Source organism: Zeus faber (genome assembly GCF_960531495.2).
Source record: "Zeus faber genome assembly, chromosome: 3".
Taxonomy (NCBI): domain Eukaryota; kingdom Metazoa; phylum Chordata; class Actinopteri; order Zeiformes; family Zeidae; genus Zeus; species Zeus faber.
In genome coordinates this window covers 20,437,079-20,464,364 of record NC_137190.1, presented here as the reverse complement: position 1 = coordinate 20,464,364, position 27,286 = coordinate 20,437,079, and the positions used below count along the sequence as shown (strand labels likewise).

The following is a 27,286-nucleotide window of genomic DNA, read 5'->3' as shown; positions in this document are numbered from 1 at the left end:
TAGCAATTACACTGTGCAATCAACATTTACTTCATAATGATAAGATAAAACAAAAAAGTTGTGTATTGCCTCTTTAATTAAGTTTAAGAAACATGGGAACATAATTTCCTCACCCTTCATGTTATCACATCGTGGCATTGCTGCTGTTTCCATGAGTTATCTTGATTGCGTTAGAAAGTAGACCCATGCGGCTCAGAGCCAATTAGAGTGTTTACAGGTCGGGTGACTGTGTCTTCCACCACATGTCACATCTCTTGCAACTGATAGGCATCTGAGACCGGATGGAAAAGGAGGATTTTTTTCTCATTAGAGAAAACCAAAAGCGGAAACATCTGAAACTGTTTTCTTGCTCAACACACACCTACTGTATAAACCGTTATAGAGAATTTTGATATCCAGCCCTACATGTAGAATCTTGTCCTTTACTATGTACACATACATTAAATCTGTATATTTAATGTAGTTCAAGGGAATTACACTGAGCCTATTGTCCATATTCTAGTATGTTAATTAATTAAAATAATTGACTAAGATGCTGTTTTGCTTAACCCCTTCTAAAGAACCAAGAGATATGAGAGATTTTTCCACATAGTTCTCACAATATGAAATGCAAAATATATCACTTTGTCTTTTATTCTCCTTTATAGTACTCGAGTGTCTAGATTTGTCACTCCATTAAATTCACTTCGCCGAGGTGCCTATTTTATCGCCTCCCCTCAGATCTAAATCCCAGAGGTGCGAGAGAACAAGTGCTGTTTTATTCTTTTTCTCTCAAGCCTCTTTTTTTTTGTCTCTTCGGCGCCTCATCTGTGCTTTGTGTTATCATCATTATTCCTTCTTTTAAGAGCTCGGGATCTCAACTGGCATCCAAGGTATAGCATCTGCTTAGGAAAATACGACTGCAGGAAATTAATCTAAACATGTGTGATCTATCGCATGCAGAGGGCCGCATGGCTTGGTGGAGCGAATTTAGCTGGCGCTGTCAACGGCTCAGAAAACCCACAGCTAGGAGAGTGACATTTACTTAATTAACAGTGTATTACGGTGCTTCATTGACTCATCTCCTTTAATAGCATTATAATAGTAGAGTAGCCCATTCAACTATTGTGACCAAGGGACATTTGTAAGCACTTTGATACCAACATTATTTTGCATTGCATACTCTACCGTGAAAAGGTCTGGAACGTTTGTTGACATTCCGTCCTTTCTTAACCGTGTTAGACCATGTTATGCATGTCAGACCGCATGTTAAGACCAGTCTGTATTTTCACCCCCTCCAAGACTCTAGCATTCCGGTCTCTGGGTCACTATACTTATCTGTACATCGCTCTATGTTCTCTGCAACATGTGATAAGCAAGGGATGGCGTGGAGTGGATGTGGGGTGACAAGATGGTTGTTGCAGAGAAGGGGTGGGTTTGGTTGTTTTTTTTTAACTTTATTTTCAATTTCCAACACGTAAGTCGTAATATTCCTTTGCTACCGATGGCGACAAAGTGCCCAACTTTCTGTCATAAGTGTCCTGATCAAGGACGGATCAGCAAAAAAATGGTGTATTAAGGTGTTAACAAGGTCTTCCTACTCCACAAATGTTCTTTTGCAAAAATTCAGTCGCAGTTTCAGGAAAACCCAAATAATTCTGTATTTCATATCAAATTAAGTGAAGTGAGGGTAATGCCATTTTATTTTACAATTCAAATTCAAAGCACTGCAAGTATGACATCATTAAGTGACTTTCATTTTGGTAATTATGATCATTAGAAGTAAATTAATACAGTGAATAGAGAGGGCAAGAACTACTGTAATAAAATGTTATTTTCAAAAACAACAGGCCTTGAAAAGAATGGAGAAAATGTTTTCAAAACGTAAAAGATACTTTCTCTCCCCAGGGCTGTGATATTCTATCATGCTCAGGGTCGTGGAAGGGGCGGAGCCTCTTCCGGCCTTCTTTGGGCAACAGGTTGGGTGGTACTCGATACGCTCCCCTGTGGCACCACACTATTGCAGGAACACCACAGACACACACACACACACACACCCACCGGACCAATGGACAATTTTGGATCGCCAATTATCCTGCCCTGCATGTCATTTGAGGTGGGAGTAGTTCTGAGCTCAGGTAAACTTTATGAAGACAGAATCTGAGACATCAAACATCCAGGTCATTGACCCATTGTTCATGGGGTTAAGGGTTACAGAGCAGCTTTATTTAACGATGATGATTTGACGGAGGGCAAAATATGGTAAAGTTCTATAGTTCAGTGTAATTCTAGGATTCAGGGTATTTCTCTTTACACCATTCGCTATTCAATATTACTTTAACATTCACAAGGGCCGGAGGACATTATTTTTGCGTGGCTTTGGTCGATCAAACAGCTTTTAAATCCATGGTATGGTAAAAGAAGACATGGAAAGGTCTCCGATATGCTGGATTTCCCAAACAAGTTGCTACAGAATCTTTTAATCACTGCTGTCTTTTAGTCATACGTTTTTCCTACTGTAGCTCCCTCCATGTAAAAACAGAATGTTCCCCTTGAGATAAAGGATGTCTGTACGAACTTTAGTAGCAGTCACCGACAGCACGAAAGATATTTCATCATGGAATTGGTTGTTTAGCTGATATAGCTGATATGCATAAGTATGGGATTTTTAAAAATGTATTTTTATGTAAATCTTTTGCAGATCACTTGGCAACAAAAACATTAAACATTAAAGCTCCTTCCAATGAATAAGATTCCCTCTGTACTCAGCTTTCCTTTATGGATCCCCTCAAATGGAACAGCAAACCCACTGTGATTGGCACAGAAGTGCGTGACCAGAATTGATGAGATAAATTGAACAAAGCAGAGTGTGTGTTGGCTATTTTGTTGTTCAGTTGTATTATTTGACAAAGTTCATCAGCCATTTGAGTTTTTGATAAATACATAACTGAAGAACTCGTTAAGAGAATTTAAAACGTGGGATTTATCTTTTGACAGTGTGCAATTTTCTGGCGGCTTGATACATTGCTGTAGCATCGGTGTGCTCGTATCTCCTACTATTCCTGTTCTTTTCCCTTATTTTGGTGACTGTTGTTGGAGGAGCAAGATCGGATGATTAATTGAGCGAGACTGATGATTGAGACCTGTCCCTCGCTTAAGTGAAGGAACGAGCCAAAGGCTGATTTTGGTTTCCTTTAGGTCAATAGTGACCATTGACTGGCCTGAATCAATGTCCATCTCAGCCCCGAAGTAGAAATAAACTTCCATTGTACAATCTGTTTTTTTAACTGATTGTACAATGGAAATGTATATCTTATATTAAAGGCTTTTAAGCCTAATGTATTAAACCTAATGTATTAAGCCTAATCCCAAATACATCACAATAATTGAGATGGTATTTGGGATAAGGCAAGATATGATGTGATTAATAACAGACATAGGATATTAATTCTTTGTAATTGATTAAAAAACACCATTATATATGATATGAATAGAACATTATAAGTGAAGATAAGATAAACAGAGTCACTAAAACAAGCAAAATAAACCAAAGTAAAATAAAATTAAAGTGTGTAAAGTGAAAATATATGATTCTCTCCCTAATGTTGTTATTTATTTATTTGTTCATATTTATTTATATAATATATATAATAAATAAATAAATAAAACATGTACTCTATAAGTCATGCGTCATTTTTCAAGATTTGAAGGTTTCAAGATGTTTATTTGTCACATACATATAGCTACAGGCATACATGTATGCAGTGATATACACAGCGGATGCCGCTTTGTAATTGTCCATGTTGCCGGATACAAGACCGTCGTTGTAAGTGACCTTGCAAGCATTCAGAGCACCGCAGATGGATTTATCAACCCATGGTTTCTGGTTCGGAAATATCCCAACTTTCACCTTGGGAACGATACTGTCCGTTATCATGGCTATGAAACACACAGCAACATCCGTAAACTCGCTGACGTCACTGGAACATGTCCCAGTCTACTTCACTCAAAGCGTCCTGTAGCATGGCCTCTGATTGGTCCGACCGCCGCTTTACGTGCCTCGTCGCTACCGCTCCACATACGATGCTAGGAACAGGAAGCGACTAGATGGCCGCGTGGTCCTATTTCCCGAAAGCAGGTTTTGTATCCGTTCTTGTGTGGTGTGTAGCAGTGGTCCAAAGTTCTTTCTCACCTGGTGGCACACGTGATGTGTTGATGGAAATTACGCATTAAGGTTCGCCCTGTTCAAGTCCCCAGCCACCACCACAGCTGCGTCGGGATGTTTGTTTATAGGTCCGATGGTGCTGTGTCGGTGTCCGCTCGCGATGGAATATAAACGGCTGTGATGAGTGCCGAATTCCCGGGGGCGGTACAATGACGGCATGGAATGGCCAGCTGTTCCAGGTTCGGCGAGCAGGAGCAGGAGAGAGTCTTGATGTTGTTGGGGTTACACCAGCTGCTGCACCAGCTACCAGCTGATGAGGCAGACGCCTCCACCGACTCCTGGATTACCCGACTCCTCCGACCTGTCTGTGAGGAACAAGGAGAAGGACTCGGCTAGACGTACGGTGTGGTCCGGCGCCAGCGCGTTCATCCGTGGCTCCATCAGGCAGAGGAGGCAACAGTTTCTTGTGTCCCGTTGGAATCTGAGCCTTGCCTGAAGGTCATCCATTTTATTTTCCAGTGACTGGACATTGGCAAGAAGGATGCTGGATAGAGGTGGACAGTAAGGTTGCGTCCTCAGTCTGGTCCGAATGCTGCCTCGCTTCCGGCGGTGCTTCCTCCAGCGGCGCACCCGCGGAACAGCGACTCTATTGTTGTTGTTGTCGTCGTCTTTGTTGACCGTGACGGCGCATAAAATCTCCACCACACACTCTGGATCAGCAGATAAAGTGTCCCAAAGTTATTCTGTCGGGGAATTTTTTACATCCATCAGTGCATCACGGTCGTAGGAGGTCACTGCCGATGAGTTTTTGACAGAAATCCTGTTGTAAAACGAAAAAAAATGAAAATGCGCGTAATCTACACGGAGCGTTCACGCAGGCCACCACAGGAGTTGGCGCGAAGCAGCCAGCAGAACGGCAATTTAAGCAAACAACGCAATATAAAACTGTAAAACGTGCCAAAAAAAGAACGGCGCCCAGCGAGACTTTGTTCCGACAAGAGCCGTTCAAAAGAATCGGATTGTTCGTGAATGACTCATTTGGGACTAAACTACATATAACTAGATATGATCGCACAGTCTCTCAACTTAAACAAGACGTATCATGAATATTATGCGGTGCGTATGTTGTTCTGTGAAACTTTCGTTCATAGATTTAAATAGATCGATCTTTCATAGATGCTCGTACAGTTCCCAAAGCAAGCACGTGTCTGTTGTCTGCTGACAATGACGCTGTGTTGCGTCACCAGCTGTGCTGGTTTGTTTATGGGAGGGGCTTTACCCAAAACTCTGGAACAATAGCCAGTGAAAAACCAAAGATGCAAATCATGCAGTGCACGCCCACACAACGCACCCCAGACGAGACTCAAACAATCTTACTTTGGTGACAAACTATAAGTATTTAGTGATCCTAAAACTATTTTTTGTTATACTGAGAGGATTCTTCAACATTTAAAGTTTTGTAATATGGAGAAAAAAAAAAGTAAAATGAAAAAAACCCGAAACCTTTTGTGTTCATTTGCGGGACACCAGACGCTGTCACATATTATGTTGTTTTATATCATTTTTCCATGAATAAAAAATCACCAGAATGTGAGAATCATCGTGGGAAATTAAAGGATTTGTGTGGCTTTGTGCGCACTGTATTAAAATGGCTTCAGTTATCTGAAACAATTTCAGATAACTGAAAGGTCTCCAGACCAGTTATCCGGGGCTAGGATGTCACCTTGACAAGGTAAAATGCTATTTGGGGAATAGGCGAAATAATTGTTAACAAAGAAAAGATCTTCAGACTGGCTGGGGCTGGGATATAACTATGACAAGGTAAAACGCTAACTGCGAAAAAGGGAAAATAATTGTTAACAAAGAGTAAAACAAGGTTTCTTCGATTAATTTCTTGCACTGCACTGTTTATACTTTATGCATTCTTTGTTTCTTTTGCACTTTGTCTTAATGCTTTTGTTGTTTTATGTAAAGCACTTTGAATTGCCTTGTTGTTGAAATGTGCTACATAAGTAAACTTGCCTTCTCTTGACAAAGACGAATTCCACATCATAAAATGTGTACCCCACCCTAGCACCACTCCGGCCGATATTCACCCTTGACTGCCATCAGCCTTTCGGCAAATAAGATGACTGTGGTGTGGGTGCGGTGTGGTTTAAGCAACCACCCTGGGCCCAGGATCAGGGTGGCTGTTCGCCTGTTGCTAGTTACTGCTAGTTACGGTAATAAACGAGCAAAAGATAAAACCCCCATCCCCACACACACACACAGGAGAGAAGCCCTTGAAATGATATACTTTCCATCTGCTCCAGGCTTGTTCTGCCTTGCCTCCTCTCTACAATAAAAATGATGTGTTTTCAACCCCATCGCCTGTATCTCTGTGTTGGAGGGCCCTGAAAACGCCACTCGGGTGGCGTATGGCAGGCAAAACTGCCACAATGACATTCACCGATGGGGATGGTTAGCTGTTGTGTCTCGTCAATTTTGCACTGGATAAATGTTGTGTAAGCAGGGCCAGCTCTTCCTATAGGCGACATAGGTGGCTGCCTCGAGGGGGTGTGGAGAGGGAGCGATCTGGGCGCAATTTACGGTACCGAAGTTGCCTTCGGCACGCCAGTGATAGGGCACCAGCGATAACTTTGATTATTGATTTGATTATTTTAACTTAATTGTTTTCCTAATCGCTTTTACATTTACGTTTCCGAAAAATATTTTTTGTTGGGCTATGTAAGTACTGAAAAAATAATACTAGGTAGTAGGAGTAGGTAGGTGTATAGCATGGTAAAAAGGCTTTTGAAACAGTTATTTATTACAAAAAAAATCTTTGCCATGTGAAAGAAGGTTTATTAAAGGTCAGTTCATACATTTGTATTGGATTGAATTTGTGCTCATTCAAAGATAGTGTGATGAAGGGCTGAAATTTTTTAAAACAGTTCATTTATTTTTTTATAATGAAGATTTCCCTGTTTCCCAGACCAAAAAAGGTGGAATAAATAACAACAAAAATGAAATAAACAAAAAAAAACCCATTGGTATCCGCATTGGCTATTAGCCAAATTGTTATTTCAAACGGTCAAATTTCAAATCGGTATCAGCCGAGAATTTCACAATTGGTGCATCCCTATTTAAAATTATAATTGGGACTTGTGAAAAGTAGTGCACCATTGCATTGTAACACTCAGAAAGTGTCATTATGTTCTAATGTATGATTCAAAAAGCTTAAATCTGGCCAGGATTCAAAGGAAACTCAAATCCCACAGACAAATTCCATTTCAAATTCCACTTCAGATGAACAGTGGACCATCTCATAGTGATACTCATAAGAGAATTTGGAAAGTAAATACTTAAAATATATCACATCAGAACATCCTGATACTTCTAAGTGATCCCATATGACCACTACTTCTATCTAAATGAAGTAGATTTTCTTCTGAGAAACAAGGGCTGTCTTTTCAATTCTCGTGTGAATTTAGCTATATAGTTATCCAATTAGATAATTATGCTTACATTTTGAAATTCGACAAAACAAACATCCTACCTGACCCTGATGAGTCTGTTTTGGGAACTACCTATAATTCACTCAGGGTCCAGTACCTGAGGATGACCTTGAATGTGTTCTTAAAATTGTTGGCAAACTTTTCAGTAAAAGTTGTTCCCCTTTTTTTCCTGCCACTTAATATTTCTCTCTGCATTTTCCCCTTAGGAGCTAACTTCCTTTAATTTCTGATTTGTTTATTCATCACTGGCAGTCAAAGACATTGCTAGTGTCCAGGGACAAAAAAGAAAAAGAGAGAAATGCTGTCACAAGTGCTGTCTGGTGAACCCAAATGCTGGACACAACAGAGGCTCAGGAGTAGGTGCAAAAGATTAATGGTTTATTGTAGGGAAACAAGGGGGGAAGGAGATTACAGAGTGAGCTGGGAAGGTAAGGCAGACAGGAAGATCAGGGCAGGAAGGTAATGCAAGATTAGCAGGCAGGCAGATGCAGAAGGGTCAGGCAGGCAGGTGGATCAGGGCAGGAAGGTCAGGCAGGCAGATGCAGAAAGGTCAGGCAGGCAGGTAGATCAGGGTAGGAAGGTCAGGCAGGTTGAGTAGGGCAGGTAGTTTGATGACATAGTAGATTCACTGCAGTAGTATTGACGCAGTGGACACAACGATGATCTGACCAGGACTGAGTTAATGGGGAACAGGTTATATACAGGTAGTGTGACGTGGAAGGTGAAGACAGCTGGCTTGATTGCTGACTGGGGTGGCAGATAGAGGGGGCCAGAGCAAGAGAGGGAGACAGATACAGAAGCTGCTTCCACACATGCACGGACAATGTCTGGATAGTCAGGTCCGGACAGTGTCCAGAATTGCCCTTTCACACGTGTAGCTCACAACCGGAGATTGTCCGTGTCAGAAGTGTTTACACTACCTGGAAATATTCTGTGTGGTTTAGGCGAGGGGCCGAGCCTGGATACAGTGTGCAGGAGGCAGGACGTGACGCAATGAGTTTTACCACACCCAAGATGGAGGACGAGGCTACCGACTTATCATTTTTGGCGTTGATACTCCCTGTATTTGGATGTAATATAAACAAAAGAGTGGAAAGGAATATAAAGGAAAGCAGAAAGGAGTATGAAGCAGCTACGAACCGTGCAAGATGATCCGCACAAAGGTAAATGATAGAGATGTCATCAACACGCGACATGTCCACTCGCTCACTGTGAATGCTCCAGACAATGTCCTGCTCTGTTCACACATACCGCTCAATCGCACATCACGCGGGCCTTGTATGAGGGTGCTGGCTGGGTAAAGTCTGTTTCATGTCCAATCCAACTGATTCGGACATTTGCGTTAACACATACAACATAATGTCCAGATAATTTCAGGATTGCAGTGCATGTGTGAAAGCAGCTAGAGACAAACCAAGATGGAGGGAACACAGGACTACATATACTAGGAAGAGAAGAACAGAGAGAAAGATAACCACAAACAGAATAAAAATAACACAACAGGGCAAAACCCTAACAAATTCTATGATATTCATAAAGTATTCTGAGTAACAGTATATCAAGTGTCTTAATGTGCATACCGAACCCTTTATGTTTTAGAAAGGAGACTTACAGGGACACTTAACCACTGTATTTAATTGATTTAATTTTATTTGTTGTTTTTATTATTTATTTCGCTTTTTATGATCTCAGAGAAATGCATGAGTCCTTCTGGGTTTCTGTATCCAAACGATATAATTTGGATAAAGGTTTTAATGATGGGAAAGCTGCTGGTTGCAATGTTGTAAAAAAGGTCTTAAATAAAAATAGGAGAACAGGTGCTCCTCTGGTCCGGTTACGAGTTATAATATTTTTGGAGGATGATGATGATGATGATGAGGATTACCTTGCTTCATATAACATTGTGATGGGAGATGTTTCCAAAAGAGTAACTATCTATACAAGTCATTACAAGTCATTCTCTTTCTCTATTTTAATCACGGATACAGTACATACCAAACTAAAATACTAAAATTAAAGTAATATGAATGTTTTATCACTGGTCAGCAATACTTGCTGACCTGCCGAGCGTGTTCCAACTCCCATATCAGCCATGCAGGGTGACTAAACAAGCTGCAGCGATCAATACGTCTCCTATATCGACACTGAATAAGTCTGTTTGGAAAAGAGGACAACGTCAACAAAATATAAGGGCAATGATCAAAGGATCAAATCAAAAGATAAGAAATTCCAAGGCTGATACTGTATGTAATATTGCCTTTTTATGCGGCGAGGAATGTACTCCATAATCAATACCCATACAACTTTTAGAAATTAACTGGGGGACCTCTGTGCACGTTTTTATAAATAACGGCATAATAAATATTATAGTGGCACAACATTAAAAAGTTTGAGAACTGTTACTTGTAATTGCTTTTTCCTGTCTGCAGCTTCAGGCGAGGTGTTGATGCATGAGCTCCTTCCCCACTTCAACCAATATGAATCCACTCACCAATGGCAACACCTCTGCACATCCAAAGAGGAAGATACGAAATTCACAGCTTATATAGTATAACTTCCGTGATGCCTAAATGGTCTAGTGCGGACACGTATTGGTTCTGATATAAGACAAGATAAGATTGTATTAATCCCTGGGCAGGAGGGTGATTCAGGAAAGAACCTGTCAGAAGTGGCACCTCAAAGGGAGACTGACATCTGAACGCAGCATGACTGATATAGAGAAAGAGCCAAGGCCTAGTAGGAGGCATATGTAAGGGATAATGTGCAGCCAGCTGGTCATTATCGCAAAATAATGTTCTTTTATTACACAGCTACTTACTAAATAAAATAATACATTGAGACAGAATATTGATTTTCAGTGATTTTATAACTAGTAGGGATAGTTTAGGAGCTTCCCCTAAGATGAAATAGTCCACAACAATGTCCCTGTGACATTATTAACAGAAAGTGGTCATTATTGAGAAATAACTGGCCACTGATTGCTGCTACTGACCAATCACAATAGAGAATTCCACACAGCTGTGTAATATGCATTTAGTTGCCTTTGCTTGCAGGTAATCTTTACCCAGAAGGAAGCAAACCCTACTATTGTTTTTCACACTCAACAAAGAGGAGAAATAACCATTCTTATGCGCCCTAAGCCCTCGCTATCACAGATCACTATTCCGCCACTGAATTCACAAAATTCAAAGGCAAAATTTATCTCAGTCTAAATTCCACAATAATGCAGTGATAGACATAATTAGCTCAAATTATGTTTGCGGTGTCTGAAAGAGGAAAGCAGGCTGGTTCTTATCGCCGCTCTGCAGATGCCCAACAACAGCACATGACAGGAGGGTTCTTGCACTTTGCCGGATTTCCAGCACCTTGGGCCAGAGGGAGAGAGAATGTGCTGGTCGGCTGGCTGATGGCCGCCACTACGCACTGTGCCGTGCTGACGAAGCGCTGCCTGATGGCTACATCCCTCTCTCCTTTTTCAGCGGAACCACAGCCCAGAAGCTTTGCAGACTTAAAAAAACAAAACTGTCATAATGTGAAAAGGGCACTTTGAGTCATATATTAGGAGCTTGCAGAAGTAATGTCACGTACCCTGCAGCTTTGTAAAAACAATGTGCGTTAAGATACAACCAAACTACACAGCAAAACATTGTGAGAGAAAAACAATGTTGATTATCATCCATGTTTTTTTATGAATTAATTAGAGGAGAAGCAGCAACCTCAAAAATATTTTTTTTTTGGAGTATAGTAGTTTCTATAGTGACGACTCTTCATATTACATTGGTTTCACTTGGTCTGCTTAATTCTGGGAAGTATGTATGGTTTAAGAAAATATCGAAATCCCATACCTTATACAGTAGTTGGCTGCAGTATTACCTTACAGTAAGTATGCAAGAGGACAGCCAAACTCCCCAAAGCTCTTTGGTCTGCTCGAACTTTAGCTCTTAATTTCAAGATTTGTTTGGCACAGAGCCCAAAGGGCTAAAAAACCCAAAAGAACAAAATAGCCATTGTTAAGCATTGCATGGTGACATTATAATAGGGGTCAGTTTCTCTTCAGTGGAGACAGGGAAAGTGTAGAGAGATACGTAGATGCTGATATCAACTTGTGTTATTTTCAGTGCATCTACTTTAACTAACTTGCTTGACTTTACTTGATTATTATTATAAATATATATAAATATTTACATATATATATACACACATATATATATATACACACACACACACATATATATATATATATATATATATATATAATTTTATTTATTTATTTTTCTAAAACTAGACCTTAAACTATTTTTTTTTTGGTGATTTGGTTCAGGACTCATTTGTTTTTCAACAGCATCCTTCATGGATTGTAGTGAAATAGAGTGAAATGCAGATAATGGAAATTTAATGTAAGTCCTGACATGTAATGTATGTTAATATAAGTAAAGTGAGTTTTTTTTGTGTGTTTTTTGCATAAATTATGCCTATTTATGCTGGGGGGGGTGTACAACACTGTGACTGGGGATATTAACCTACAGTGTGCAACTACAATACTAATAGCTGCATTGATCCCTTAAAAATATTTTCTCATTGATCAAACACATCAATGCAACTTTCAAAGCCTAAAAGTGAAAAAATACGAAAGACATTTTAATAGATCTCTGATGAGCAAACTATTATCCTGCTTTCTACATAATTCAGTAGAGACAATACGATGCAAATACAACAGCATTTAGGGTATCATCTTTCGAGAGTATGGGGTAATTACTTTATTTCTACCCAGTATCACCTCCTTAAAATAAACTGAATCTATTTTTACTCAAAGCATTTGCATTCTAAAGACCGATGTGAATATTTGATGGATTCCACTTGCTCTGTGCGGAGGCTCTGAGGGCTGGTGGAACGCTGGAGGCAACAACTCCTCTGTGGTGAGACCAAATTCACACAGCTTCCATTTGACTGGTGCAGGGTGGTGGAGGTGTTAAATTGTTTGAATTGTTAAATGAAAGCCTGCTTTATAGTCGCCGCAAGCAAGCCATGCGGGTCATGGCTTGCGCACTACCAGAGAACACGAGCATTATAGTTCCCTATCACAGGGACTGCGATCTATTATGGGACTGATCGACAGATCATGTAATCCAATCGAAGACTTTACATTCACGCCGAACGTCAGAGGAAGTGACGACACTGCGCTCCTGTCCCACCCCCTTCCCGGTGCAAATCCCGGAGGAACTGCAGCAGGGAATATCCTTAGGGGCCCAAACAGAATTATCAGAAGAGTCCAACGATGGGGAGAGCTGTCTGAGCTTCCAGGTGAGCTCCAGCCAGCTGTTGAGCCAAGCTCATTAAAGTCAGCAGGATGGGCCTACCCGACAGGGCCGTACCGGACATGGAAGTGTCCATGCTGGATGAGGAATTCTATCCTGGAGCCCCCCGTCAATTCGCCTCTGTCTATCTATCTACCAATGTTCGGCGAGGTGCACTTGGAGCTATTGAAGGGCTGGGCTAACCCCTTCTCAGTACAGGCACCAGTAAGAGGTTTCAAGGCCTGCCTCCACATGGACCAGTCCGGGGAGCTGGGCTACCTGTCCTTCCCTCAGGTGGAGGGGCCCGTCGCCAGGTGCCCAGCCCCAGGGTAAGACATCAGCCTGGGGAAGAAACCCACCCTAACTTCCAACGCCGCCAAGCTGCTGATGTTACTGACGGTGAAGGCCTTCTTTGCGTCGGAGCTAGCTGGACCGCAGTAAGCGAGGAGACGTTGGTAGTGCTGCAGAAGGCCATGGACCTTTCCGCCTCACTCGCTGCACAGTCCAGGCTACTGAACTTAGCATGGGTGCAAGTGTAGCCCAACATTGGGCCCTCTGATTAGGCTTGACCTCGCTCCAGGATGGCACCTTCGGCGAAGCAATGGGCTTCATAACGGCAAAATTTGAGGAGGAGAGGAAGGACTCCTCGCACAAGCCCCACCCAACCGCAATGCTCCCACGACCGTTCCCGGCCACTGCTACGAAAAGCGAGCCCTGAATCCCTGAAGAAATGTGGGGTGGGGGGGCAGTGCGATGGCTGTCCTGTCCCTTCAAAGCATTCCTTTTCTCCCTGTGTTTACAACTGGAAAGCACACGTTCACAGTGGAAGAACACATGCAAACTATTTGCCCACATATTTGCCCCTGTTGTAATGTGAATTACATGACCCCCTTCCCCATGCCAGCCCCTTAAAAGGCACTTGCACACCAGTGGTCGGAGGCACTGCTCTATGTCAACCTGTCACTGCGGCTGGTGACTCCCTATTGGCCCAGTCACCCGGTTCGCCGATCTGTGTGACATGTATGTGGGTCCCTCGTGGGAGCTTCCCCTCTGATGGGGCCTACTCACACAGGCGCAAAGAATGATATGGCACCCACACCCGGACCTGTGGTGCCTCTGAGCCTGGTACCGGAGCGGGAGAAGCTCCTAACATCAGACCTGTCAGATGCGGTGGTCTCGGCTATACAGAGCGCCAGGACAGAGGACCCTCCCTGTACACGCTGAGGAGGCGTACCTTTGACCAGTGGTGTGATCAATGGGGACACACCCCTTCTGACTGCCCTTTAGGACCGATATTGGAGTTCCTACAAGCGGACTCTACACTTAGGTCTACCAGCAGCAATCTGGCAGCATTCCCAGCATGTCATGTAGGCTTGGACGGCTTCACGCCAGACAGTTACCCACTGGCGTCACGTTTTTTGACAGGTCCCTATCTGGGATTTATTGGTAGTCTTCAGACTGCACACTGCAGACATCAAGGCTGTTTCTTTAAATAAGTCTTTATTGCTGGCGCTGCCTTGGCAAAATAAGTAGGCGAGCTGCAGCCACTGTCAGTCAACCCTTCCTGCATGCAATTTGTGGGTGGAGGAGACAAAGTCATGCATTCGGTCATGTGTCCGAACGCATCGTTCCACTTCCTTAGCACCCCGTTTCGGAGCAAGTCATTGAGTTAATGGCTTTCTCCCCACCGCCTTTTGACTCGGTGAAACAAGAGAGGCTTAACACTTTGTGCCTGGTTTCAGCTCTCCAGTGTTATGTTGACCACATCAAGGACTTTAGGCGCGGGAACCAATTGTTTGTGTGCTTCGGCGCCCAGGCAGATTGTAGGCCCCTATCCAAGGAGCAATTGGCTCATTGGCTAGTGTAGGCCATAGGCCGAGCTTACAGAAGCCTGTCATTGGAGGCCCCACAGGGCCTCCGCACAGACTCCAACAAGGGAGTGTCCTCCTCATGGGCCCTCTTTAGCGGGGCGTTAGTGGAGGATATATGTCGGCGAGGTATTTGGAGCTCTCCACACACATTTGTGTAGTTTACATGTTGGACGTTACTAGATCCGCGCTGCCACATGTGTTTGTCGTGTTTGATACACAGATTTGAGTACTCGGGTGCTACGGAAGGCATCACACAAGCATTTTCCTCACTGACATGTCTGGGACATACACCCCAGTGGGGCGTTCGTTATTATGTGAACCTCCCTCAGGTGATGACCAAACTGTCGCGTGATGGTATACTGTCCCACGAGTAAAAGATTGCAGTCCCTGCGATTGCGAACGTCTATCACTGCGCTTCAGTATGGTGCTCCTCCGAGGCGCTCAGCAGTGAAAGGGGAGAGGAAGGTAAGCTGCAGTTATATACCCCTGTGTAGGAGGGGAGTGCAGCATTGTCACTTCCTCTTCGATTGGATTACATGATCTGATAATCGGTCTTATGATTAATAGATCGGGTCCCTTCTCAGGGAACTATGGTTGCCTTCACAGCCTAGACGTTGCGTGTTGCTGTGTAGATGCCGTGGCGATATTCTCCTGAAAGACAGGGGGCGCTGTGCAAAAACCACCAGAGGAAACTGAAAGAACTGCTGTAAACGTTACAAAGAAATCCTGAGATCACGATCTGAATAACAAGAAAAGTGCAGTAAAATTGCACAGACATTTTATATATTTTCTTTGATTGTATTTCTCTGTAAAGCGCATTGTGTTGCTTGACTAAAATTGCAATAGAAAGTGCTAATTGTATGTATATTTATTGTAGTCAGTGCAGGTTTTATTTTTTTATATAGTGGTGAGTTTGTGGAAATTATCTGTGTGTTTGTCGTTTGTCGGGTTCATAAAGAAGTCCCAAGGTATTAAAATAGTCCAAATGATTGCACAGAGATGGTGCAATCTCTTTCCATGAATTCGACGACATCTGGTTATTTTTGTGGTGAGGTATAGATGGATCGTACAGATTGTACCTCCTCTTCCCACAATCTTCATTCGGACGTGTCTATCTTGAATTACCTGAAGCGCACAGCGCAGAGTTCCAAAAATTGGGAGGTTTGCACCCTTGAGCAAAATCACAATTTCTTTTTTCATCTATATTTTATATTTTTATTAATTTATTATTATGCTTTTCAAAGAAAATGTACAAAGTGCTTAACACTTTAGTAAATGTGTTGATAAATAAAGAAGCATATATGTAAAATAGATAATCAGAACATGTTATAATGTAATATATCATATAAAATATATTTATATTAAAAAATATAATAACAAATAAGGTACAGCTCTAGTAAAATCAGGTTATGCTTTCTGGTAAAAGTCAATTTTAAGAAGAAATTTAAAGGATGGCACAGACTCAGCCAGCCTAATTTCCTCAGGCAGGTCATTATAATGGAAATAATAAGCTCAGGGTCATATACTGATTTAAAATAAAAATCTGAACCGCCTCTGACAAACTCGTCAGATAAATAGTTTACGGTGGAATAAAAAATAAAAGCTTGCTGCTCGCTGACGCGGTAGAGTATAATTCATGGATCAAATTTCGGTATCGACTATCACAGAATTTTCAACCCTTGACACCCTAATGGTGCCATGAATCTGCCGTGGGTTGTAGGTTTGGGTCGAAACCAATACTGTAAGACAAGATAACACTGGAAAAAGAAAACAGGACTTTGTCTCATGCTCGAATATCACTATACTGGAATGTATTTTTTAATTCTGCAGCTTTTCAGAGATTTAACTAAAATTATAACAACATTGCCATTGTTTCACCAATATGACTGAAATGTAACTTGGTTGAGTGACTCGGACACAGGGGGGCTCTGAATTCATCAGCAGGGGTTAAACACACTTGTTCTTTGGAGTAGAAATTGGAAAGACGGGCTTCTCCTTCTCTGCCGAAACTTCCCGGTTCTGCCTGATCACCAACGTGAGGAATTTGTCAAAGACCCTCTACGTTTGAGAGAACAAAGAGGATGTGGCGACTACTCTTAGGCATTCAAAATAATAGTGTTATGTGGTCCAAGAGGCCAGGGAAAATGCGGTTGAAATGCATGATATGTTATTTGAATTCCATTATTATTCACATATCCTTAAGACCTTTTTGTGTATAAACCAAGGCGTATGTAAAGAAAATATGGGCATTAAGTGAGACATTACTGCTTAGAATGCTTTTAAGGGCTTCTCGAGAAGTGTAAGAGCCCAAGGCAGAGCCAAGCAGCCCAGGTGGCAGATATTACAGAATAAAAAAAAAAAAAAGATTCTGCAGTATTTCTGCCATGAAAAGTAGAGTATCAGCATTCTGGCCTGAGGTGATGTTTTTCTTTTGAAACGATTGAAAAAGCTTTTTCTGTAAATTATTAAATGCATCATTGTTTTTTTTCGTCTGCAAGTTGGTCCTACCTTCAGAATTGGCAAAAAAAAAAAAAAAAAAAAAGTTTAACGCAGGCCACTCATAAGAAAACGAAAACAAAATCATTCAAGGACATTCAATTGTCCTTTCATGAAATCATTTCACCCATTCTCATACTTTTCTTTTCATAAAATATGTTTTTATGAAGCAAGTATTTGTGAAACAGCTTGAGATTACAAGATTTTATTGCTCGCGCTGATAAGAGTAATACGAGTAAGAGGGTAACTGTCGACAGATGAACAATAAATGAAATTGCTTTCATGTGGCTTCGTGATGAGCAAAACCCGAAGAAACCCCATGGCTCACAAAGACAGCGGGAAGCTTAACTGGGAGAACAATAGTATGTAGGTACCAAAACACTGTCGAGCAATGAAGACAAGGTGATAATTAGAGGTAATATTTCACCGCCCGGCGGGTGTGAAATACGTTTACGGCTCCTAATCTGCACCAAGGCAGACTGCAGGAGCCGCAGCATTAAATGAAAACTCCTGTCGATATCAGCAACTGCATCTGCGTGGGTTTAGTCATCGGTACTCAAAGATTCTTTCCATTACTTCTTGATAAGGCATTAACTACTGCTGCCGCTTTGCTTTAAGTCTGGGAGGAAGAACAAAAAAAATGGCCTTTGTGTAATTAACACCTTCACCGTCCTGCGGTTCGCATAAGTAAAATCGATGTGAATGCGATGTGCAGAAAAGAGAGGGCAATTGAAATCGCTCGTCATCCCCTATTTTGTTGTGTCTGAGGGGATCGATGAAGGTCATGAAGGACCAAAAGGTCCCTGCTGGGTCCACGGTGGATCTGTGATGGATTAATAATGAATAACACAGGGGAGCACGTATGCAGAGAGTGTGCGTTTTGATGGAACGTCTCAATTAGACCTCCACTGTGATGAATATCGTCGCGAAACCCCAGTCGCCTCTTCCCTCGCTCTGTTTCCACCTTCCGCCACAATGTCCGTGATTGATGCGCGCGCTGATCCAAACTCCATACTTTCAAATTAAGACGAGATGAATTCAGAACTAGCGAAATTTCTTTTTATGTCTTTACGACCTTAACAGAAGGCCTTTTATTCATTTCCCGCAGACCTAATTTCTATGTTATTAGTCTACGATGCATGCTCTCCATCCTCCAAATATACTATCCAGTAAGTTCACTGATACACTATAAAAAGCAGATTTGAGCCTCCTGCAGCTTGAATGCTGCTGGGTAAATATAAGTGACTGGATAGACACCACATGCAGCATGTAATGGTATTTTCTGTGGCAGTGGCACACAGAGACTAACAAATAAATGAGTTGTACCCCCTTTCTCTGTGTCCGCCTTGGGAAATTGCTAATGACATGTGGGTTTCCAGGTGTATTTGTCCTACTCTATGCCGTCTATTACAAACAACGTAAAGATAAATCGACATTTAAAGATGAAAAATGATTGGCAAATGAGGGACGCTGCCGCTCAGTCCAATAAAAAGACTGATTTTGCCACAAGGAGATGAGGTTCTTGTAATAATAACACCCCGCAGCCCCAGGTACACCCTGCAGCACAACACAGCCTGTCAGTAAATGAGGACGGCCAGTGTCTGGGCAGACGAGTACTGATGAAAGGTTTGGCTCTTTTTTAGAGATTCGGTTCTCGACGAGCCATTCAGTAAAAGGAGCCGTTCGATTTTTCCCAGACTCTTCGTTCATTGAATTGAATTGGTAACTGGTGCAGGGTGAGCGAGGGAGAACTTAAATGGTGAATGATGATCGGTCAGCTGCTTTTATTCTGTTGAGCTGTGAATGGATCGAAATTTGACTTGATGGAATTTGCAAAGATTCTTTTAATTCTGTCAAAATTATTTATTAAGCCGGAAGAATGCATCTGTGGACCCCAAAAATATTTGAGCTTAATCGCGTCGAAACGATTTACTTTGGTATGGAAATACAAATTTCAACATAACTTAAACGTATATAATATATAATAAAAATAAAAATGATTCGGTTTTGCCGGAATGAAGGATGAGTCACACATTTAAAACGAATGACTCGCAGCTCACGTCTCTTTTCCTTTTATTCAATTGAATGCTTGTATCCCTGGCCCGAGTGGCAATCTTCGAGTGGAGGGGTTTTATAAATGACTACGATATTCAGATTCTCCTCATGATGGCTCTGCCCTCTGGCGTCAGTGTAATTAATTGTTTTCATTACTGAGTGTTCTCTTTGCTTTTATGATGCCGATATCGGGCGCAGTCATTTGTGGATTTATACTTCGTAGTTCATCAACACACTGTGTAATCCTCTCCCTGCTAGTTGCACTCTCACACTTCCCAACACCCATCGCATCCTCACACCCTCTCAAACGCTGCCTCGCAAAAATGTTATAACGCAGACCTTTAAGGCAATGACGTGCAGAAAAGCTTCATTAATTTACTGTATTAGATGCCAATTTTATGGATAATGAATTTAAAGTAGTTCAAGAATCAATTATCATCCCTTAGACATTGACTGCCATTATGTATATACAGTACAAGAAAAGAAGCAGCAGATGAAGGATCCTCATCTGCTGTGAAAACTTAAGATTGGCATTTCAGAAATAAATATTATGAGCGTGTACTAGGGCAGCTGCACTCCTCTGCAGATTGTTTTTCTTCACCAATAACATGTTCCGGTAACTAAATCTCCGGTTGCCGAGAGGGAATATGACGGAGGAGGAACACGACAGAAAGAGACAGACAGTCAAATAAACCTCCAGAGGAAGGCGGGTTCCTGTTTACCACATCTTATAAAAACTGATTTCTCTATCTTCAAATCTCTATGGATCAACGGTTAAGTTAGTTGGGAAAAAAACAAAAAAAACATTTCTCATTTTCTCATTCTGATCTGCATTATTTATAAATATTAAAAGAGTGCACAAATATGATATTACAATGATATTCTGTACATTTTTTACACACACCCACAAACTAAATAAATGAAAGGGAAATATTGAAAAGAGACTAAATGAATTAAAGGAAATATTGAAATATTAATTCCTGCTTCTATCTATAATCAGCTAAAAATGATTTAGCTATTCTCCTCTATTTCCTAAAACCATGTAGAAATGAAACTTTTGTGAGTTACTTTTAGTGCTGCAACCCAGGGCCTAAACAAACAAACAGCATGTAGACACATACACACACATCAAATTTGCAGATAAATCTGAATTGTCATAATTAAAAGCACTTTCAGACCTTCCTGCATTTAATCAGAATACGTGACATTGCACTAAGTAAAGATACTCTCTACCTATTCAATCACTCATTCCCCGTAAAAACGTATTTCTATCATGTGTGCCTCATAACAAATTATTTGTATTTCGAGTGGTAATCCGTAGGTTGAGAAGATTTGATACTTTTTTAGCTAGCAGTTCTTAAGAAATGTCTAGGTTGCGCAGGCAACCAAGGTTCCCTGAGGAGGGACCAGTTCTATTATTCATGGAACTGATCGTCAGATCATGTAATCCAATAAAAATGCTCTGCATTCACGTCTGAAAAGGCAGAGGAAGTGACGACACCACTCTTCTGTCCGGCCCCCGCAGGTATCTATCACGGCTTGACTTCCACTTCCTCCTCTTTTAGCTGCTGAGCGGCTTGGAATGGCATGCATTGTGCTGCAGCGCAGTAATAGATCTGGGCCCTCCTCAGGGAACCGTGGTTGCCTACGCAACCTAGATGTTCCCTATCGCAGGGACTGGATCTATTACTCATGGGACCTTATACAATCACGCGATAGTATGGTGATCGCCTGAGGGAGGTTCACATAATAACGTACGTACCTCCCATGGGATACTTCCTGTAACACCTGCGTACTCAGGTCTGTGCACAAGGTATGTACCAGCGCAGACCTAATAACATCCAATAAATGTGTGTGTGTGGGCAGCTCAAAGACGCTGCCCGACATATATCCTCCAATGACTACCTCCTGAAGAAGGGCCAAGAGGAAGACACTCCCTTGGTGGAGTTTGTGCGCACGCCCTGAGTGGCCTCTAATGACAGACTCCTATACTGGTCTGGTCTATGGCTTCCACCAGCCAATGAGCCCCTCTCCTTGGAGAGTGGCCTATCCTTTGCTTGGCTGCCGAAGCACACAAACAACTGGTCCCCACACCTAAAGCCCTTAGTTTAGTCCATATAACACTGCAGTGCCCGAACCAGGCTCAAAATGATAAGCCTTTCCTGCTCCTCTGAGCAAGGAAAGCCTCACAGCAAGAAGGTCCTAAGTTCGATTCCCGCCTGGGGTGCTGTTGGCACCGTGCTCCGGCGGGTTATCTCCCAAATAGGAGCCTTTCTGTGTGGAGTTTGAGTGTCCACTTGACTGCCTGATGTCAACCATCACCTTGGGGTGACGGTGCCAGCCTGCTGGACAACAGGTCCGCCTCATGGTTGAGGCAGCCAGGGATGTGGGCCGCCCGGAGGGAGAGGAGGTTCTGCTTTGCATATAGCAGTAACGGTTCGTCATCTGACCCAGGCGGAGGGACTGGGAATGGGAATGTATGCTATGGCCGAGGTGCTGTCTGACCTGATCAGAACATGTCGGCCCTGTCGACTGGCAGAAAGTGCAGAAGAGCTAATAGCCCTGTGTGCAGCTCTAACACGTTTGTGTAGCGTTTCGCCTGTGCTATCGTCCACCGCCCATTGGCTGTTGCGTCATTGTAGACGGCTCCCCACCCCTTGGTGGGGTTGATGGTGGAACGATACAAAATACTCCCGGTGAGGATCCCGCACAAAGGAACCCTGCAGTTCTCCACACTTACAAGGCCATCTTATCCCCTCTTGTCCTTCACTGGGACAAGCATCACTCTTGGTAACACCCTGGCTCGCAGCATACCGAGGGGTGGCGCCACGGCCACTGACCCCATCATGCCCAGTAGTTTTTGACACAAAAGTGACAAGATCAGGGACAGTCCGACAGTCTGGGTTTGAACTTTGACACACATGACTTGACGCACTGGGCCCTGGCTGGGGATAGCCAGACCATATAAATCATAGAAACCAAGTCCAATTCCATGCCCAGAAAAAGGCTCTATTTGCTCAAAATCATTACACTTTTCTCCATGTTGACACCAAAGCCCGAGCTCCCCAGGTGAGAAAAGGGTTAACCTGGCCGCCTGTCTGACTCCCGCCTGGGACTGGATGCAAATGATCCAGTGGTCCAGGTACACTCTCACAGTCTGGTGGCGTAGCGGCGCTATCGCCGCTTCTACACATTTCGTGAATACCCGTGGGGCTAGAGAGAGACTGAAAAGGAGTGCGAGGATCTCTCCTCCGAAAGGCAAAGCGTAGGTTCTTCCTGTACCAGGGGTGAATGGAGATGTGAAAGAATGCGTCTATCAGATCTGATTTCACAAACCAGTCAGTTGGTTGAATAAACCTCACCGATTGACGTGTGGTCAGCATCTGGAATTTCATTTTCACCAGATGCTTGTTCAACATTTGCAGGTCCAGGCCATTCCCATCCATTTTGGAACCATGAAGTATCTGGATGATGTAGACCTCGGTGACCGTTTACCGGATTCCTGGACTCGTCATATATGCACGCCAAGCCGCTGCACATTGCGGCAGTGCTGGCTTGGTGGAGAGGTGCGCACTGGATTGTGTGCATGCCTACTTACTACTTACTCCGCAGGCCAGCAACTTGGTCGTGCGCATGCTCAATGGATCGGGCGTGTGTCCCCTCATGGCCAATTGATGCATGTTCCGATAAAAAAAAATTCACCAAGTTTTGAAGAAAGTGCAAGTTTTATTGTAGAATCTGTGATTGGTCTCAAACGCTGCTTTGTGGTACTGGTGAGGTTTGTGCACTGAGCTGCACTCCCACAGTGAGGGCTGTGGGGGAATGGGGCATGTGATTCATGTACAAGCTGGACCTCCGCCAGAGGCTCGGGAGGCTCTCCTCCTTGTCCGACTTATCTGAGTCTGACGACTCCATCTCAGCCCCAGAGCAAATCCCCCGCTGCCATTCCTCCGGGATGTGACTCGGAAAGGAGACCGGTGGGGACGTGGGAGCTGGGTTAGCACTAGGAGGAGTGCAAAATGGACCAGTTCCAGCGCTAGTGCTAGCCAGAGGAGCGGGCTTATCCCCCGGCCACCTCCGTCGGCATCCTCCTCACGCCAGTGCACTGCCCGTCTCCTCGTGGTGGCCAGGGAGGGCAGAGCGCAGGCCAAGTACTCCACGGCGCCGTCCAGGAGCGCCGCCTACACACGGCGCAGGACCGATGGCGACCTGCTCCACGTCATGACTGTACTTATTTTCACGGAGGAAAAAAGCGTTACGGAGAATGAATGTTAGAATACATTGCCTCACCGAACAGCACTCGACAGTACAGTCACACCGACTCACACGAGTAGGATTTCGAGAGGTGAAGCAGCCGTGGAAATATGAGTGTCTAGTTGTGGATTCTTCTTTTGCGAAGTAAGAAACGAGGAGGAAGCGGAAGTTGAGCTGCAATATATATCCACGAAGGCGGGACGGAATGCCGTGAATGCTGAGCGTTTCTTTTGGATTACGCACTCTTACAATCAGTCCCATGAGAAATAGATTGGATTTGTGTTATGTATGTGTTATGTACTGTATGTGTAATCCATTTCATGGATTGCCATTTTAATTTTAGCGTTAATCTAGAAGGGGATAAAAAGAAAAAGCTTAAAATGTATTATCCACAGCAGCATATTTATCTCACTTAAATGTACAGCAGCAAGTATCTACAGATGCAAGGGGAATACCTGTGTATTTATGTTTTATATCATGCAATAAGTCAGTTGTGAGCCTAAACTAATCCCTAGAATTACAGAACGAGATTGGTTTTTTTCCTTAATGCTCAACTGTAAGTCACATATTTTCTTTCCACAAATATAGACACTAGTGATCATAAAGCATGGAAAAGAGATCAGTGACAGCCTGCACACACACACACACAGACACACACACCTGCCACCGGGCGTGTGTGAACTCGCCTTTCTTCTGCTACCCAACAGATGTTCTTTCATGAACTATACCTGATACAAGACACAGGTTCAGCAGGAGTACGTGCGAGGGCCACACCGTCCTACTTTTCTCCAAGTCACTGAACTTCATCAAGCAAAGCAATGTGTCTGTTTGACCCCAGTGTGTAGTTTACACCTGAGACAGTGCTCAGACTGGACGACAGCAGGAGTTTGTGTTTCAGTCCCGCAATCGGTGATGCCCTGCAGGGCACGGAAGCTTATGTTGGATAGGTGCAGTAGAACACCTTCAAGTATGTGTGTGTGTGTGTGTGTGTGTGTGTGCGTGCGTGCATGCGTACATGTGTGTATGTAGCTGTCTGACGGTGCAAGGTATGAAATGTTGCACGTAGAGGCCCCCAAAATAAAAAGCGTGGAGAGTTTATGGGCCACAATTCTTATCTGAGGAAGTGACGACCCAGAACACAACAAACTAGGCTACTTTTAATGTCTATTCCTGTCCTGAAGGAGCCATTTGGCATTGAGGACAAGCCTGACCTCATTACTTAGGGGGTAACAATCAGTGGAAATAGGAGGAGGGAAAATAGTTATTTTTAGAGATTTCAAAAACAGTCTAATGAGTGTCAGTCAGCCTGGTGCAGACTGACGGGTACTGATTTTGCACGTCGAGTCGACCATTAAGCAAAGTCAGGGGGCTGCATCTACAACGCTGCTGATTCATTCTCACTAATTATGTAGGACAATATGGAGCCATTAATTGATGCTAATGAAAAGAAATCCGTGTTTCGACTTACCAGCCTGAAAATCAACACAATATAAAGAATGGATTTCGATACACAACAATTGATCATTGATACAAAAGCTGTTTGTGCGCGGTCCCCCATGCATCTTCCACGCACAAGCTGCCGACCGGCTCCGCCCCCACACCCTTACTGGTTCGCTGCAGTTCAACACCACATTATACGTGTTAAAATAAATGTATAAAAATGAACGTTGTTTGCCCACCGTTAACGGTATGCACCACCATGTTGCTGTGACAAGTGACAAGATGTATAACCCCCCCCCCCCACAAGGTTTTGGTGTGCCACCCCAAGATTTTCTGTGGTCCCATTTGGCCATCCCTATGAATAAAGCAGATGAGACCTGTAACACGCTTCCGCTCGAAAGTGGAGAATTGAAATGGCCAATGGTGACTTACAAAACAAGGCTTTTTGAAGTATGAAGAAGAAAAAATGTTGAAAAATTAACGGCACCACTGCCATCCACCATTCGCAAAATAAACAGCAAATAAATAACTGTGTACTCAAATTATAATGTAATTTAAGGCTTATACTGAACAAAGGAATACTTTGAAATTCCAGACATTCCCAAGGAGCATGCAGGGGGAAAATGAAGGCAAACCCTAAAGCCTACCATGTGCACGGACTCTGATGAATGAGAAATCACTTTTGCATCTCATCTTTCTCATCCAATTCACTTCCACCACTTCAAATACAATATTAATTATCAAGATACAAGACGTTTCTGTGTAAATAAATAAATAAATAAAATCTTTATCCTGGCATCTGCCGGAATTGAGGTTGCAGAGTAAATACTGGCAGCAGACAGGTCCTCCCACTGTGGGTCCTGTGTATGTGATTTATGGCAACAACAAAAGCATGAATCCGCATTGCATGCCGTTCTTTAAAGACTGCCCCATGTATTGTGCGTTATTTAAAGAGATAACGTTTGATTTCTGCCTGATAAATGCCCCAATAAGTATACACAAATCCACAAAATAAGACATGAGAAATGCCAGTACGTGCATTATCTGCGCACCATCAGGCATCTCTTCAAAAAGTTTCAATAGGTAAGCCTTATAATATAAAACACGAAGTGCGTGTCTACCGTGTTAAGTGACAATAAAAAAAACGGCACAACGTGTGACAAAGTCCACATCCAGCGCAATGGGGAGCATTTGCCGATCGATTAAAAAATGTTCCCGCTGTGGTGCAGTAAATAGGACTGTGCGATATATCGCGATGAGACTAGACATCGTCTGGGATTTTTGTCATTGAAATAGTGATACAGATAAATAATTTATGCATTTGCAAAAAGTGGAGCCTTAAATTAAGCCTTTTTGTGTTTGGTTTTTATGTGTGTGGTGTGTGTGTGTGTGTGTGTGTGTGTGTGTGTTATATGGTCTCTGTTTTTATTGATATGCATTGTTATAAGTCGTCCTGTTTTCCTTTTCTATCGTGTTTTTATTATCTTTCACCGGACTGCACGACACATTCCATAACTGTGACAGTAACGACTGATTGATTGATTGATTTCTCAAACATTCACAGCGAATATCGCCAAATGAATAATCGCGATATCTGATCGGGTCAGTGCAAGGCACGGCTGTTGTTTTACCTTGTATGTGCCGGTTGACCACAGTCTCCAGCCGGCTGAGCCTCTCCATGATCCGCAGGGTGTCCCCCCTCTTGTCCCCGTCCAACTTTCTGTCTCCCACGGGCACCGGGACCCTGACGTACACGCTGGCGATGTAGTTAGTGACCCAGCCCACGTACAGCAGACACACGATGTTGGTCATGCCGCTCAGGATCACGCATGTGGACACCAAAGTTTTGGTTCTCCTGGTGCAAGCCATGCCGGCGTCCCTCCATGCAGGACCGCCACCTCCACCTCCACCTCCCGCAGCCCGGACTCCAGCTCAGCTCCCGTGGACTGGACACGTCACGCCACTACGGACCGGCGTCGGACCGACCGCGGCACAATAATTCCTGTGTTAGCGCTCACGGCAGAGTGTTATCCCCCCACCGACCCACCCCGCCACCCCACTCCCCAAAAAGAAAAAGAACAAAAAAAAAAAAAAAAAAAAAAAGAAAGAAAGAAAGAAAAGAAATGTGTGTTTAGATGACGTCAGATGTGAGTACACGTGCAGGTGATGGAAGAGTCGCGCGAGCCATCGCTGCGTCGCGTGGTGTGTGATCGCGATCGCGTCGCTGTGGCTGAG

The 27,286-nt window shown here is 43.2% G+C and overlaps 1 protein-coding gene across 1 annotated transcript in view; it reads right to left on the bottom strand.

The window, feature by feature from the left end:
- galnt18b (UDP-N-acetyl-alpha-D-galactosamine:polypeptide N-acetylgalactosaminyltransferase 18b) overlaps nucleotides 1-26,920 on the bottom strand; it is a gene marked incomplete at both ends in the record, with an annotated part of 58,411 nt that extends 31,491 nt beyond the window's left edge. The window contains one exon of the mRNA XM_079998231.1: nucleotides 26,683-26,920. Within this exon, the coding sequence (XP_079854357.1) occupies nucleotides 26,683-26,920 (238 nt within the window). The remainder of the gene's footprint in view (nucleotides 1-26,682) is intronic.
- Between the last annotated feature and the right edge of the window lie 366 nt (nucleotides 26,921-27,286).